At 42.2% G+C, this 18446-nt stretch overlaps 1 protein-coding gene across 2 annotated transcripts in view; it reads left to right on the top strand.

Annotated features, from left to right (window-relative positions):
* Positions 1 to 18446, top strand: part of LOC109880756 (acid-sensing ion channel 2) — a 427245-nt gene that overhangs the window by 370992 nt on the left and 37807 nt on the right. For both annotated transcript variants that reach the window (XM_031827988.1, XM_031827987.1), the window contains one exon: positions 11043 to 11193. In XM_031827988.1, coding sequence (XP_031683848.1) covers positions 11043 to 11193 — 151 coding nt within the window. The remainder of the gene's footprint in view (positions 1 to 11042; positions 11194 to 18446) is intronic.

Here is an 18446-nt window from a genome sequence, read left to right on the forward strand (position 1 = left end):
TTGTGTGAATAGGATTGCTGGAGCGCTATACTATGTGAATATATACGGCAGGGTAGTCAATAGAAATACATCAGCATACATTATTATTGTATGCTCATTGTCAATAACTTGTCAATAATCAACTGACTGGTTTTCTTGATGTCTATAGTATTCTCTCTGGTATGCAATCTGGTTTCCGCTCAGGTTATGGATATGTCACTGTAACCTTAAAGGTCCTCATTGATGTCATCATAGCCCTTAATTCTAAGCAATGTTGTCCTGCTATTTTTATTGACTTGGCCAAAGCTTTTGACACGGTAAACCATTCCATTCTTGTGGGCTGGCTAAGGAGTATGGTGTCCCTGAGGGGTCTTTGGCCTGGTTTGCTAACTACCTCTCTCAAAGAGTGCAGTGTATAAAGTCACAACATCTGCTGTCTCAGCTACTGCCTGTCAACAAAGGTGTACACCAAGGCCCAATGCTCTTCTCAATTTACATCAACAACATAGCTCAGGTAGTAGGAAGCTCTCTCATCCATTTATATGCAGATGATACAGTCTTATACTCAGCTGGCCCCTCCCCGGATTTTGGGTTAAACGCTCTACAACAAAGCTTTCTTAGTTTACAACAAGCTTTCTCTACCCTTAACCTTGTTCTGAACACCTCCAAAAAATGGTAATTTGGTTTGGTAAGAAGAATGCCCCTCTCCCCACAGGTGTGATTACTACCTCTGAGAGTTTGGAGCTTAAGGTAGTCACCTCGTACAAGTACTTGGGAGTATGGCTAGATGGTACACTGTCCTTCTCTCTGCATTACAAAGCTGCAGGCTAAAGTTGAATCTAGACTTGGTTTCCTCTATCGTAATCGCTACTTTTTCACCCCAGCTGCCAAACTAACCCTGATTCAGATGACCATCCTACCCATTCTAGATTACGGAGACTTTATAGATCGGCAGGTAAGGGTGCTCTCGAGCAGCTAGATGTTCTTTACCATTCGGCCATCAGATTTGCCACCAATGCTTCTCATAGGACACATCACTGCACTCTATACTCCTCTGTAAACTGGTCATCTCTGTAGACCCGTCGCAAGATCCACTGGTTGATGCTTATTTATAAAACCCGCTGAGACCCCACACCCCCCTATCTGAGATCTACTGCAGCCCTCATCCTCCACATACAACACCCGTTCTGCCAGTCACATTCTGTTAAAGGTCCCCAAAGCACACACATCCCTGGGTCGCTCCTCTTTTCAGTTCGCTGCGGCTAGCGACTGGAACAAGCTACAACAAACACTCCAACTGGACAGTTTTATCTCAATCTCTTCATTCAAAGACTCAATCATGGACACTCTTACTGACAGTTGTTGCTGCTTTGCGTGATGTATTGTTGTCTCTACCTTCTTTCCCTTTGTGCTGTTGTCTGTGCCCAATAATGTTTGTACCCTGTACTGCTGCCATGTTGTGTTGCTACCATGTTGTTGTCATGTTGTGTTACTACCATGCTGTGTTGTCATGTGTTGCTGCCTTGCTATGTTTTTATCTCTTTATGTAGTGTTGTGGTGTCTCTCTTGTCGTGATGTGTGTTTTGTCCTATAGTTTTATTTGATTTATTTTTATTTTTAATCCCACCCCCTTGTCCCTGCATTACTTTTGCCTTCTGGTAGGCCGTCATTGTAAATAAGAATTTGTTCTTGACTGACTGGCCTAGTTAAATAAAGGTTAAATAAAAAGTACAAAAATTGAATGAGTTGGGGTCAGCGTGTCACAAGATTGCCTTGGCCTTTGCTTGTTTAGCATTGAACGCTCGTTGTGTCCTGGTTATTTATTTTTAACAAACAGAAACCATTCTGCTCTTATCAAAGTGAATCGATTGAAATAGTGTAAAACATGCAGCATTTTAACAGAGGTAAACATAACGGTAGATATGGCAGGCTGACAACATGGCGTGGCGTTGGCTGGCCATCAGCAGATATGGATTTGCGGGGTCAGTCTTGCTGAGGTGAGAAAGGGAAGTGAATGGGGAAGGAGAGGGGGCGTAGAGCGTGACTGGACTTCCTCTTCCTGAGTCACGTTTCCTGTCGTCTCCACGGTGACCCCATCAGCTGAACTAAGAATGTCACTGTACCCTGCGATTACATCTGCGCCCCTGACTAATAAAGTCATCTAAACAATGTAAACTAATTGAGAGGTCATATAGATACGTCCTGCACTTCAGAGGCCTGTGGTGACACAGACAGGAACAGGAGGCGATAAACAGTAGAGCGAGGGAGAAGAAACGACAGAATAAGGAAAAGATAGTGTCTGTCTGACATATCCATCAGTGTGTTGGCATAACGAAATTGGATGAAGTTTAGTTAAATTCTTAATTGTATTTTCTGTGTGTGTGTGTGTGTGTGTGTGTGTGTGTGTGTGTGTGTGTGTGTGTGTGTGTGTGTGTGTGTGTGTGTGTGTGTGTGTGTGTGTGTGTGTGTGTGTGTGTGTGGGCAGTTTTATGTTGCATTTATGTTAAATATGTATTTAATTACTTCTGAACTACAATCCATTGTAATTTGTAACAAGATACTTCTAGACCTGTAATTTGTATTTTCAAAATATAAAATACTTTTCTATACCATTTTTTTAGCTGTTCGCAGTTTTGTGGCCCCATTTCACCCTGCATTGGTATCAGAAGTCTGATGACAATATGGTGTGATAAGACTTAGTCTTATAAGTCTTATAAATGTAAATGTAAAATATATTATTTTGAGCTCCGTCCCCCAAAACAAGGCCAATTAATAATGACCAGTGTGCTTTGCAAGTGTTTATTTTTACATTTTGGTCATTTAGCAGACACTCAAATGCAGAGCGACTTAGTCACTGAATTCAACTAAGGTAGATAAACAACGACAAATCAAAGTCATAGCAAGTACAATGTTTTTAGAACCGTTACTGAGCATGTTGTTTTAGTGAAGCCGTGTATTTGAAAATGTATTTTGTATTTCGAACATTTGGGAAAATACTAATTAGCATCTTGTATTTCAATTTGATACATTTTCTTCAGAGTATTTTGTAATGGCAACAAGATAGTATATTATCCCATCTCTGTGTGCGTGCGTGCGTGCGTGCGTACGTGTGTAACAAATGAGTTCGGAGGCCGTTACAATAATAGTTGAAGAAACAGGCATATTTATTGTAGGCATATTATCGTAGGCATATTTATCATAAAGCTCTTCACAATAATGACAACTGACCACATGAAGTCATTAACCATTCTCACTACTGTACCCATCACAGCCACAGCACACTGCAGGCATAATGACTTGTCTCTTTGTAAGCTTTCTTTTCAGATGTCTAACTGTTGTCTTCGGCATTAGCCAGGGACAGGCAACTCTTCAAACACAGTGGGAAGGTGTCTGTCGTCTGTCTGGCGCTAACTAACAACAACTGACCTTTCATCACAGTGGAAGGTGTCTCTCTAATGGCCGTGTCATCTTTGACTTCACCCTGGGAGAGGCTGGTCGACATGCAGGCTGGGTCACGGCATGCCTTAGGGCGATGTCTTGCTCCCAGACATTCACACTGTTTCTTGTGAATGCTAATAAGTTATGTTGGGTGGACGAGACGAAGGCAGGCATCTAATTGGCAGCTCATCTCTGTTCTCCTGCTTCGTGCCCTGACTGCCCTGTGGACAGTGTCAGCTAACGTTATGTTAACATGGCAGGGTTTGACTCTTGTGACATTTCAAGACCAGGGTTCAATCAACGCCTTAGTGATTCATTTCAAATAAAGTAATCAAGAAATTGCATCAACAGCATTTCATCACCAAAGACAACTTTGATGCTTAGTGGCTTGAAGAGTGCAATGTCAACAAGACCATTCTAACCAAACTGATCAGAATAGACAGATGGGGGTGTATGAAGACCTGACAACAGTCAATGTTTTTAGTTCTGTATTGGCTTGTGCATATCTTTATTTTATTTCACCTTTATTTAACCAGGTAGGCTAGTTGAGAACAAGTTCTCATTTACAACTGCGACCTGGCCAAGATAAAGCATAGCAGTGCGACACAAACAACAACACTGAGTTACACATGGAATAAACAAACACAAATACAAATACAGTCAATAACACAATAGTAAAGTCTATTTACAGTGAGTGCAAATGAAGTCAGATTAGGGAGGTAAGGTAATAAATAGGCCATAGTGGTCTGACATATCAACTCAAACACTGCTGAGTATGAAGCAATCATGCATAACCACATCTGCTATTATAAGCAACATTGTCATTTACACTGCTTGAAATAGGTGCCTTTTTATATGTAGGTGCTAATATTCTATAAGAGGAATGGGACCTCAAGTACTAGAACATTTGAGGTGCTGGTACTCAGTTCGGTGAGCTCCTGCCCAAGTCAAGAACTGGTCATTTATTAATAGCAGACAGGATGGAGCTATTTTGAGAATGCTGATACTCATGATCCATATTCTACCATCCTGTTTTTCAGAAAAGTAATGGCCTCGGTGCATGAGAACTCTGAGAAGTGTCTCTTTACTTTAGTTTGCTACTTTACAGGTATTGCCTGTAACTGCCCCTTGGCCAGGTACCAAAGTTATTTGATATTTCTGTGGTGGTGTGAGGAGTCATTACTCTCCTCCCTCTGGCAGAATGACTCGAGGCAAGCAGAGATGGAGATAATAACTGAGTGGGAGGGAACAAGATGAAGGAGAGACAGCAGGGTCAGACAACTGTCTGAGGGGTACCAAAATGACAGAACCACCCTGGCAACTTTTGGTTGGCACTTCCCCCATGGCGTGGCTGAAGAGGTGTGGTAAGGTGTTAATAGGATGTTGACCTGGTCCTAGCCCTCCCTGTCACTCATGCAGTACATCATTACTGTTTCTAGAGACAGAGAGGGTCTGACAAGAAGCTCCAGAGAGAGGAGGATGATGATGATGATGGTCCCTAATAGACAACCAACAACTTCAGAGGAGGAGAGTTCAGAGCACCATTACTACAGTACATCTGAAGGGAAGCAGTGTTGGGCAGTGCAGATACGTGTTATCTGTGTTATACACACACTCACAGAAACTCACAGGCATATCATGCAAGTTTAAATGACCGCTGGGTAATTAAACATGATGTTACCTGCCCAGTTAGTTGGCGAGGGTTCCAAGGGAGCACTTGAGTGTGTGAATGGTTTGGGCTGATGCTTATTAACTCTAATGTAAGCTCTAATTAGCAGACAGAGATACTTTAGTCAAATGAACCAAGGTCATGCTGACGATCAAAACAACCTGTTTACTGGGATGCTGCTGCATGTTGAATCCCATTCAATCTGCTTTTTGGTCAGTTAGGTTTGGACCAATGTGTTTTGACATTGACAGATTACTGTCTATGCTGAGACATGCTGCTGATGTTGATATTCTCCATTCATGCAGGCTGGGTCCATATTGGTCTCTATACACTCGGGTACTTCTGTCACTATGCTATCAACCGGAGCCATCCCTGGTACAGTTAAGCCCAGTCCCAGTCAGAGACAGACACCGAGACACGGGTACCTGCAAACCAAGAGTGATTTCTCTATGAATATGTATCCCCCGTCTCTGCGCTGTGGCTCTGGCAGCTCTTAGCCCCTGATGTATAATTTAGATAGATTCATATCTGTGGAAGGAGGGAGCTGCTCTACTGAGGAGAAGGGGATGTCTCATACTCCCTTTCTACCCACATCCTTCTATCACCATAACACTGTCCACCTGGACAATGACTCATGTCCATAGAAGCACTCATACACTGGCCATCAGGGTTGGGGAGTAACGGATTACATGTAAGGGATTACCTAAAAACGATACCTGTAATCTGTTACGTTACCAGCAAAAATATTGTAATCAGATTACAGATACTTTTGAAAAGCTAGATGATTTAGAGGATTACTTTTAAATTCAGAAAGCATGTTTCGGGAAAAAACCTTTGACTTAGAGGATTACTTTTAAATTCAGAAAGCATGTTTGAGGAAAAAAATCTTTGACACTTCTCTTTCCTCAATGACATTCAAATCAGCATTGAAAAAAGGCGTAAGTTTAAGTTTGTTCCATCTGAGTCAGTTTGATGGATCGCGGGAACAGAGCAGGAATAGGCTTTTGTAGACTACCGTCCAAGCTATGTCTTCCAATGGTGCGATTGCTGTCAGCATCCAAAGATGATCAAATTTTAATAAACGCAATGAGATAAGGATGACAGCAGTGGTGTAGTCTACAACGATACGGATATATCTTATTTTTGATATCTACATAGCTCATTGATGTGAATCACGCTGCTGCTCTCTCATTTAGCTATTTGCGCCTTACGGATTGTGGTTGTTGTGGATGGCTGTTCACACATCTAAATGTCTATTTGAACCCAATAATGGTTGATTTCAAGAACTTTAAGCTTCCTATCAATCATTGTTTTTGTGGACAGCCAATGAAAAATGCGCTCTTGCAACAGCTGCATAGTGAGGATCCCAGCCTATGGAATAAAAGCCGCATAGTGAGGATCCCAGCCTATGGAATAAAAGCCGCATAGTGAGGATCCCAGCCTATGGAATAAAAGCCGCATAGTGAGGATCCCAGCCTATGGAATAAAAGCTGCATAGAGAGGATCCCAGCCTATGGAATAAAAGCTGCATAGAGAGGATCCCAGCCTATGGAATAAAAGCTGCATAGTGAGGATCCCAGCCTATGGATTAAAAGCCGCATAGTGAGGATCCCAGCCTATGGAATAAAAGCCGCATAGAGAGGATTCCAGCCTATGGAATAAAAGCCGCATAGAGAGGATTCCAGCCTATGGAATAAAAGTGGGGCTTTTATTGCTCAATCTAATTCATGCTGATAAAATAAATATCCATAGTCCTAATGGACACATGCTGAAACGTGCACACTTTTGATAGACTTAAAGGGGCAATCTGTAGTTGCTACTGTCACACCCTGATCTGGTTCACCTGTCCTTGTGATTGTCTTCACCCCCTCCAGGTGTCGCTTATTATCCCCGGTGTATATATCCCTGTGTTTCCTGTCTCTCTGTGCCAGTTCGTCTTGTTTGCTAAGTCAACCAGGGGTTTTCCTTCCTCGTATTTTTCCCCAATCTCTGTTTGTTTCTAGTCCTCCTGGTTTTGACCCTTGCCTGTCCTGACTCTGCACCCACCTGCCTGACCACTCTGCGTGTTCTGACTACCAGCCTGCCAATCCCCTTTTACTGTTTTGGACTCTGATCTGGTTTCTGACCCCTGCCTGGCCTGACCTCGAGACTGTCTATCGTCTGGTACTGTTTGGACTCTGACCTGGTTTATGAACTCTTGCCTGTCCCCGACCTGCCTTTGCCTACTCCATTTGTTATAATACATTTCGGAGCTCAACCATCTGCCTCCTCTGTCTGCATTTGGATCTCGCCTTGTGCCCTTATAGCTACATCCATTGTTGGATTTATAAATGATATACACACTACCGTTCAAAAGTTTTGGGTCACTTAGAAATGTCCTTGTTTTTGAAAGAAAAGTCATTTTAAAAATCCATTAAAATAACATAAAATTGATCAGAAATACAGTGCAGATATTGTTAATGTTGTAAATGACTACCGTAGCTGGAAACATCAGATTTTTAATGGAATGTCTATGTAGGCGTACAGAGGCCAATTATCAGCAACCATCACTCCTGTGTTCCAATGGCACATTAGCTAATCCAAGTTTATAATTTTAAAAGGCCAATTGATCATTTAAAAAACCCTTTTGCAATTATATAGAAGTTTTCAGTAGTGCTTAAAGCATGCCATTCCGTGAGCGCAGCATTTTCTTTTCAACTCGAGTCAATGAGCCTAATCAGTCCTCATGACAACAAAATCATAAACAACAGTGTAGGAATGGCTAATAAGTCCTTAGTTTTGGGGTTACAATTTGGCTAATCTCTACTACTATATTTCCAAGTCCTATTCTTGAAGATCAAGGGGTCTAACATTTATTGGGATGACTGGAATTCTGATAGACTTTGGTTTTTAGTGTAAAGATATAATTTAATCATATTATTGTATGCAGTAGAAAGCGATGGGTTAGAAGAAGCCTGCATAACCAACCCATAAAGTAAAATTGAACATCCATATATGACCAGCTAAGTAAACTATAACATTCATTTATCCTGCAATAGATGCCGTTCAATTGGTAACATACATTTTTGTCTTCTTCTTATGCCTCTTAAGGGGGAAGTAATCTAAAAGTAACTGAATGTTATCAGATTATTATTGAGTTTGGGTAATCCAAAAGTTACGTTACTGATTACAATTTTGGACAGGTAACTAGTAACTTTAACGGATGGCATTTAGAAAGTAGCCTACCCAACCCTGCTGGTCATGGAAAAGCCCTCTATTAAGAAGACTTACAGTGCCTTCAGAATGTATTCATACCCCCTGACTTATTCCACATTTTGTTTTGTTACAGACTGAATTCAAAATGGATTAAATATATTTTTTAAATCACACCCATCTGCACACAATACCCCATAATGACAAAATGAAAACATGTTTTTAGAAAAGTTGAAAATGAAATACAGAAATATCTTATTTACATAGGTTTTGCCTGTGCTTAGTGCTATTCCTATTACTATTATTCATTTTTTCCTTCCCAATTTTGTCATATCCAAATGCGATCCAATTATGATCTTGACTCATTACTGCAACTCCCCAATGGGCTCGGAAGAGGCAAAGATCGAGTCATCCCTCCTCCGAAACATGATGCGCCAAACTGCGCTTCTTAACACCCTCAAGCTTAACCCAGAAGCCAGCCGCACCAATGTATCGGAGGAACATTGGGGATCGAACCCCAGGCTGTAGTGATGCCACAGACCGCTGCGCAACTCGGGAGGCCCGTATTCTATTTACTTTTAACTTTGAAAAGTCCCTAGTCGTTGCCAATGACAAGGATAAAATGATGCAGCCACCACCATGGTCGAAAATATGAAAAGTGGTACTCAGTGATGGGTTGTATTGGATTTGCCTCAAACACAACACTTTCTATTCAGGACATAAAGTTCATTTCTTTGACACATTTTTTGCAATTGTACTTTTGTGCCTTATTGCAAACAGGGTGCATGTTTTGGAATACTTTAATTCTGTACAGGCTTCCTTCTTTTCACTGATATTTAGGTTAGTATTGTGGAGTAACTACAATGTTGTTGATCCATCCTCAGTTTTCCCCTATCCCAGCCATTAAACTCTAACTGTTTGCTTCATGGTGAAATCCCTGAGCGGTTTCCTTCTTCACGGCAACTGAGTTAGGAAGAACACCTGTATATTTGTAGTGACTGGTTGTATTGATACACCATCCAAAGTGTAATTAATAACTGCACCATGCTCAAACAGATATTCAATGTCTGCTTTGTTTTACCCATCTACCAATAGGTGCCCTTCTTTGTGAGGCATTGGAAAATCTCTCTTGTCTTTGCGGTTGAATCTGTGTTTGAAATTAACTGTTCAACTGAGGGACCTTACGGACAATTGTATGTGTGGGGTACAGAGATGAGGTAGTCATTCAAAAATCATATTAAACACTATTATTGCACACAGAGTGAGTACAACGTATTATGTGACTTGTTAACTTGTTAAGCAAATTTGTACTCATGAACTTATTTAGGATTGCCATAACAAAGGGGTTGAATACTTATTGACATTTCAGCTTTTCATTTTTAATTACTTAGTAAACATTACTTAGTAAACATTCCACTAAGACATTATGTGGTATTGTGTGTGGGCCAGTGAAACAAAATCTTAATGTAACCATTTTAAATTCAGGCTGTAACACAACAAAATGAGGGAAAAGTCAAACAACATTCTATTCCTCAGTCCTTCTCTGATTGGTGAGGGAAAGGAAGGTGGGCTGAGGGTTGTTATGGTGATTATTATCCATGAGCAGGGACCTCCCAACACCCATCTAATTTACATGTGTGCATCTTTTACACACCTGTCTCTAAATAAGCTGCTCTGATTCTGCATTTTACGCCAGTCTATTATTCATATAAACCTCAAAGTCGCTATCTAGCACAGTGGTGTGACATATAACTGTGCCGATTTGTTTAATTGAATGAGAGGCAGAAGTTCAGTTATTACCTAGAAAAATCTGAGCTTTCCCTATGCATTCCTTCTCATAATGGCATCTCAACAGTTTTCCTTGAACTGTTAACAATGTACTGAAAATGGGGATGGCGAATGCAGGTTTTTCCTCCCATGAACTCCATGCCACTAATGGCAGAGTGAGCACCACTTTTAAGTGATTACAGGGTAAAGTGCCCATGCTTTTTTCAATTCTCTGCCACTACTTTCCTTTAAGGCCTAATCTGGCCCTACTTTACCCAATATAGGAGCTGAAAAGTGCTTTCTCCACCTGACCGGAGCATAGTGGAGCTGCAGAAAGCCTGTTATTAGCTGTTCTACAGAGAGTGAGGGCTCCACAGCCTGTAATGCTTCTGCTCATCCAGCCACTTGAGGGGAGGGGGAACAACAGCCACATGCTCCATTACACTGAAATGATAGGATTTGTCTCCAATGTGGCCCATTGCCGTGCCGTAAAGTGTATGCTCGTAAACACATTTTTAAAAGGCACAAGGTTCCTCTTCCAATTTTTGGTAATCATAGGAGAATGTGTTAGAAGGTTGTTGTGTGCCCTTGGGATTGATCATGGTTTTCTATCAAGGGCAACCAAGGGACAAATCAACATTTTGTGTTCCTCGTCTCCACATGAATCCTTAATACTTTTGTTACCGGCTCTGTTGTTGTCATTTGAATTTGCCTGTAGGGTGTTACAATCATTATCATATCTAGTTCAGCCTGCTGATTTCTTAATGCATTTAGAAGGCTATAAGGACAGTTCTTCCCTAAACCGCCTCAGGGAATGTCATGGTACCAGTATATGATTAGTTAATGTATCAGTCCACCTCCTGATGCCCACCAGCCTGTGTACATAACAAGTTCAGTACTAACTTCCCTCTCCCTCTCTCTCTCTCTCTCTCTCTCTCTCTCTCTCTCTCTCTCTCTCTCTCTCTCTCTCTCTCTCTCTCTCTCTCTCTCTCTGCAGGTGTTCACCAGGTATGGAAAGTGTTACATGTTCAACGCAGCGGAGGAGGGGAAGACGCTGCGGACCACCATGAAGGGAGGGACGGGGAACGGCCTGGAGATAATGCTGGACATCCAGCAGGACGAGTACCTACCCGTGTGGGGCGACACAGGTAGGCCCAACTACACCATACCTGACCCTCTCCATCCAAGTCACAATGTATCCATGTAAAGGGTGTTCAATCTGACTGTGTGGAGTTGACGACTGGTGTCCCCCAAGGTTATATTCTATGTCCTGTGCTTTTCACCATTTATATAAATTCTGCCCAAAATGTATTGACTTGCTGTCAAATAACAGCTCAAGCCAGGATGTGCTTTTCCTTTCAGATTTGGAAGCGATGCCATTCCTTTATCAGTTTCCTCACGATTTGTTGTTCATAGTGGAAGAAGCCATGTGAGTTGTTCAGATAGTCTTGTGTAGGAGGGATCTTGCTGCCTGACATGTTAGCTGCCCAATGAGCCTCATTGAAAGCCTTGCTCACATCTCAACCTGCGTGGAAGTGAAGACAGGGGAGTTGTTGAAGCACAGCATCAAGCCAAGTCATGGGACCTCTAGCAGATAGACTATATTTACTCTCTATATATAGAACATGTATCATGCTGTTTATTTCCCCCGATCAATTAGCCACATGTTCTTCTCAGATTAGCAGTGGGACACATAGGCTTCTCCTCAGCTGTCCCTTCCCATCACTGGTGTGTTTAAGTCTGTTGTGATAAGGCAGAGGCTAAGTCGCTATACAGAGGGGCATCTAGCAGCACAGTGAGAGTGTAAACCTCTTTGTAGAGTCTCCTAGTGGAATGGAGGGCCCTGGATGGTGCCCTTGTTTATCCCTCTGTGCCTGTACGGATTAATTAGCACACAACCAGCTGGCTCAGTCCTGTCAGCAGATAACAGGGGGCTCAGAACTTCCTCCTCAGAGCTTCCTCCTCACTGCTTCCACCTCAGAGAAGCAGGGTCTCAGTGCCTTTAAAGACTTAAATCAAGACCATTGGCTCCTAAGCAGAGGCACCGGACACACCAGACAAACCGGACACAACGGACATACCGGACATATTAGACACACTTGACACATGGAACAGGGCTCCTACCTCAGCCTTTCTATTCTTTTTCTCCCTCCCTATTTCTCTCCACCCCTCCTCTCACCCTCTTCTCTCTCTCCACCCCTCCTCTCACCCTCTCCTTTCTGTCTGCCTGGCAAAGGCCTGCAGTCAATCAGAGCTGCATCGTCTCCATGGTCAGGTTTGTAGCTAACTGCGTCCTGGGAGCTTTAGAGGCTAGAGAGGCAGCTTGTTTTGCTGCCATACTGTCATGTCTGGACTCACAGGAGTTAGTTTGTAGTACATAGGAAGTGGACAGTATCAGGATAGAACCATGGAGGAAGAGGGGGTGTTGACATTTGGCATGGGATGTTTATTGATCTGAAGAATGGAACTCTTGTATTTTTGGTTACTGGGTATTTTACTGTCAGCTAGGGGTAGTCAAAATCCACAGTTTCCTGGGCCCAGTTTTTTAAAAGTTATCTATATAGATTTTTCCTATTGGATAGGATTAAATGCATAGAAATGGAATGAATAGAATTGGCCCCATTCAAGTCAATGATTTGTCTGTTCAATTAATTATATTTCTATGCATTTAATCCTATCCGATAGGTCAAAATCCAGATAATTTTAAAAAACTGGGCCGTGTTCTTCATCTAGATTGGATGAGCATCAACAGGAGCACAGTGCAGATGTAGGATCTTAATTTGAGCCAGTTTTCTACAGCAGGAAAATGATCTTGCAGCAACAGAAAAAGCGAAGTATTATGTGGATTATAATTAATTGACTTCTTTGTAGGGGTTGATACATTTTTTTGTAAGGGCAAATCAAGTCTGACATTTTAAAGTGGAAATTACAAACTTTAGAAGCCCTTTTAAACATTGAATAGACTAAAAGTTTACATTTCCTACTGTGCAACAAAAGAGTGATCAAATGAAGATCCTACATCTGTAGTGTAAAGTCATTCTTGGCTTTTTCATTTATATTAATTAGATTAGATTGATTTTAAAACATTATGACAACAATCACTTTATTAGTCATTATTAACGTACACAACCCAACCCGTTTGCTATTACACTTAACTACAGATGTGCTATCTTAATTTGATCACCAGCGTAGGTGTGTTCGGTGTTTTAGAAATAGATATGCAGTTGACTAGATACACTGCAACTCACAATGGCATCAGGATTGCTCGGTGGAAAAAATAATGAGAGCTTCAGATTGTCTCATTTCCTCTCATACAGTAGCTGTCTTCGGGGGGCTGATCTCTCAAGTGCATCTTAAATATTTGCAGGGTTGTCAAGTGGAATTCAATGACGACTTGTCAAGTGATTAGGACCTCATCAAAGTCATTTTCTCCAACCATTTACTTTTACAAACATTTGAATAACTTAAATGTGAATTTAAAGAGAGATTTGCTGCAGGCGGAGTGCTAACCTCCAGCTCCACTTCACCCCAAATGGCACCCTATTCCCTGTACAGTGCACTACTTTGGGCCCTGCGCAAAAGTAATGCACGATAATGGGAATCGGGGGCCATTTGGAACTCAGCCATTGCACTTGACCTCTGGCTTCTCCAATACCACACACTTTGTTATTGTTCACTGTCCTCAGACAGGAACACATAACATATGGAAAGTATGCACATAGCTGCTATTGATTTCGACCTAAGTTTTGCCCAGGGTGCATAATACAGTGTCAACACTTACTACAACCACCTTTCACAGTATTAACAGGCTTCCTCTGTTGTTTCCAATCAATGTATTCCTTTTTTCGCTGTACTTTCTTAAGTCCATATCGAACACAATGCGATCTTGGCCGTGTTTGTGTGGGATGTTGTATGGATTGTCCCTGTCTGCAAGAGAGGTCAACTGAAGTTCAGATTAGAAAGTGGAAGAGCCAGGCGAGTTTTCTCACTCTTCTCTTGATCTGAAGACTTGTTATCTCATTCTGCCGTTGGGTTAACTACTGAATTTTTGCAGGAGTGGGGAGTTAAATACTTAGCATTTCACATCGGACTGTGAGGTTATTACACTGCACTAAACAAAACTATAAATGTGGGCCTCCCGGGTGGCGCAGTGGTTAAGGGCGCTGTACTGCAGCGCCAGCTGTGCCACCAGAGACTCTGGGTTCGTGCCCAGGCTCTGTCGTAACCGGCCGCCACCGGGAGGTCCGTGGGGCGACGCGTGGCCTAGCGTCATCCAGGTTAGGGAGGGTTTTGCCGGGAGGGATATCCTTGTCTCATCGCACACCAGCGACTCCTGTGGCGGGCCGGGCGCAGTGGTTGCCAGGTGCACAGTGTTTCCTCTGACAAATTTGTGCCGCTGGCTTCCATGTTTGATGTGCGCTGTGTTAAGAAGCTGTGCGGCTTGGTTGGGTTGTGTATCAGAGGGTGCATGACTTTCAACCTTCGTCTCTCCCGAGCCCATACGGGAGTTGTAGCGATGAGACAAGATAGTAGCTACTAACAATTGGGGAGAAAAATTGGATACCACGAAATTGGGGAGATAAAGGGGTAAAATTCAACAAAAATTTTCCTGGCTGAAAGGGTGTTGTATGTGGAGGATTTATTTACATCCCTGTTAGTGGGCATTTCTCCTTTGCCAAGATAATCCATCCTCCTGACAGTTGTTGCATATCAAGAAGCTGATTAAACAGCATGATCATTGCACAGGTGCGCCTTGTACAGGGGACAATAAAAGGCCACTCTAAAATGTGCAGTTTTGTCACTCAACACAATACCACTGATGTCCAACCGGCCTCACAACTGCAGATCACATGTAACCATGCCAGCCCAGGACCTTTACATCCGGCTTCTTCACCAGCGGGATCACCTGAGACCAGACACCCAGACTGCTGAGGAAACTGTGGGTTTGCACAACCGAAGACATTCTGCAAAAACTGTCAGAAACTGTCTCAGAGAAGCTCATTTGCCTGCTTGTCATCCTCACCAGGGTCTTGACCTGACTGCAGTTCAGTTCATAAGCTACAGACAATGAACACAATTGCATTTTATCGATGGATTGAATGCACAGAGATACTGTGAGGAGATCCTGAGGCCCATTGTCGTGCCATTCATCCGCCGCCATCATCTCATGTTTCAGCATGATAATGCACAGCCCCATGTTGCAAGGATCTGTACACAATTCCTGGAAGCTGAAAATGCCCCATTTATTCCATAGCCTCTTGTCACGAGTCCCACCGAAGGTGGCTCCTCTTCCTGTTCGAGCGGCGCTCGGTGGTCGTCGTCACCGGTCTACTAGCTGCCACCGATCCCTTTTCCCTTTTCTGTTGGTTTTGTCTTATTGGTTACACCTGTTTCTTGTTTAGGTTTTAGTTGGGCTATTTAAGCCGGTAATGCCCGCCTGCTCTTTGTGCTTATTTTTCCTCTGTTCATGTTTGTGGTTGTGCGATTTCCTTTGTTTTTCTCCGGACTGGTTGGGTCCTGGTTTTGGGCCGGTATTATATTTGCGCCTGGTATTTTGGCGTGACCATTTTCCCTGCGCCGGAATAAAACATTGTTCTTTACCCTCTGCTTCCTGCGCCTGACTCCGCACCCACTACTTATAGAGTACGTGACACCTGTATACACACCAGACATGTCACCCACTGAGCAGGTTTGGGATGCTTTGGATCGACGTGTACGACAGCATGTCCATATCCCCCCAGTATCCAGCAACTTTGCAAAGCCTTTGAAGAGGAGTGGGACAGCGTTCCACAGGCCACAATCAACAGCCTGATCAACTCTATGTGAAGGAGATGTGTCGCGCTGCATGAGTCAAATGGTGTTCACACCAGATAGTGACTGGTTTTCTGATCCACTTCCCTAACCTAGATGCATATCAGTATTCCTAGTCATGTGAAATCCATAGATTAGGGGGGGGGTTTCTTATATGAACTGTAACTCAGTAAAATCTTTGAAATTGTTGCATTATAGGTATTTTATTTGAGTGTAGATTCCACTAGACTAACAGTCATTTAAATGTTTTATTTTGCCTGAAATGTTCTTGATCAAACTTACAGTTGAAGTCGGAAGTTTACATACACTTAGGTTGGAGTCATTAAAACACGTTTTTAAACCACTCCACAAATTTCTTGTTAACAAACTATAGGTTTGGCAAGTCGGTTAGGACATCTACTTTGTGCATGACACAAGTCATGTTTCCAACAACTGTTTACAGACAGATTATTTCACTTATAATTCACTGTATCGCAATACCAGTGGGTCAGAAGTTTACATACTCTAAGTTGACTGTGCCTTTAAACAGCTTGGAAAATTCCAGAAAATTATGTCATGGCTTTAGAAGCTTCTGATAGGCTAATTTACATCATTTGAGTCAATTGGATGTGTACCTGTGGATGTATTTCAAGGCCTACCTTCAAACTCAGTACCTCTTTGCTTGACATCATGGGAAAATCAAAAGAAATCAGCCAAGACCTCAGAAAAAAAATTGTGGACCTCCACAAGTCTGGTTCATCCTTGGGAGCAATTTCCAAACACCTGAAGGGACCACGTTCATCTGTACAAACAATAGTACGCAAGTATAAACACCATGGGACCACACAGCCGTCATACCGCTCAGGAAGGAGACACGTTCTGTCTCCTGGAGACGTACTTTGGTGCAAAAAGTGCAAATCAATCCTATATCCACAGTAAAACGAGTCCTATATCGACATAACCTGAAAGGCCGCTCAGCAAGGAGAAGCCACTGCTCCAAAACCGCCATAAAAAAGCCAGACTACGGTTTGCAACTGCACATGGGAACAAAGATTGTACTTTTTGGAGAAATGTCCTCTGGTCTGATGAAAAAAAATAGAACTGCTTGGCCATAATGACCATCGTTATGTTTGGAGGAAAAAGGGAGAGGCTTGCAAGCCAAAGAACACCATTCCAACCGAGAAGCACCGGGGTGGCAGCATCATGTTGTGGGGGTGTTTTGCTGCAGGAGGGACTGGTGCACTTCACTAAATAGATGGCATCATGAATAAGTAAAATGATGTGGATATATTGAAGAAACATCTCAAGACATCAGTCAGGAATTTTAAGCTTTAAGTCATCCAAATGGACAATGACCCCAAGCATACTTCCAAAGTTGTGGCAAAATAGCTTAAGGACAACAAAGTCACGGTATTGGAGTGGACATCACAAAGCCCTGACCTCAATCCTATAGAAAATATGTGGTGTCGTGTCTTTGGCATCATTAAACTGAAGATTAGTCTTTATCAAAGATTTTCTGTAATTAGTATTACGTGATTAAACTAATTAATCATGTAACTGTAATTAACTAGGAAGTCCGGGCACCAAGGAAAATATTCAGATTACAAAGTTATAATTTTTATGAATTATTCTTTACCTCACGTTAGTGTCATTCCAAACGTCTTAAATTGTTGGTTATCTGCACGAACCCAGTCTTCACTATGAGTCATCCATATATCAATTGTCTTAAATTATTTATTTACTAAGTAATTAATGAATCACAGAAATGCACACAAACAAACAAATACATATGGTTACAAGGAAATGATAGGGGAATGTGCCCTAGTGGGCTAAACTGGCATGGCGGCTTGGTGGACAAAAGACTGAGGGGCGCGAAAGATAAAAGACACTACAAAGTTGATAATTATAACAATTGAAATGCTAATCCTTTGAACGCTCACTCATTCGGGAATAATTGCAATCAATTTATATATTTACGCTCAGTGTGTCACGTGATCTCTGTTGGAATCGTCTTTCTTTCTGTTGGAAGTTCATCTGCCCGTCTTTCGTTGTTAGAATGGATACTTCAGAGTCCCATTCAGAAATGTTGTATTTAGATAGATGTTTCGGCACTTGTCGTTCTTCGCGTTCAATGATACCGAATTCCTAGCTGCAGACTAGTAAATAATATAAAATACTTGTTCTTATTCTGTCGGTATCGATAGTCTAAGAGTTTAACCACGTGGAATGGTTAAAAGATTCAGCAATCTACTTAAACCTTATTTCCCTCTGTGATAGAGGTACTGGTCTGGTATCAAACCTTGGCCCTCTCGTTATCGAGGTAAGCTGGTCTGAAGTGGGAAAACCCAGGTGGGGGTTTCATTCAGAACATAGAAAAGGACTGTCCCATGACGCCGGGTCCGAACTGTGCTCATAGGCGGTCCTCTGATTTAGTTAAACTCCAAAGGGAATTGGAGTTTCCCTCATTAAACAGTCTAAAATCACATTGCATAATTTCACAAATAGTTTCATCTTTATTCGTTCATTTTATACAACCAATAGATGTAAGCCTCATAACAGAGACTCTTGTATAAACATGGTTATGGTAATGTGGCTGTATTGTCTATCATGA

This window comes from Oncorhynchus kisutch, linkage group LG6 (genome assembly GCF_002021735.2).
Source record: "Oncorhynchus kisutch isolate 150728-3 linkage group LG6, Okis_V2, whole genome shotgun sequence".
Taxonomy (NCBI): Eukaryota; Metazoa; Chordata; class Actinopteri; order Salmoniformes; family Salmonidae; genus Oncorhynchus; species Oncorhynchus kisutch.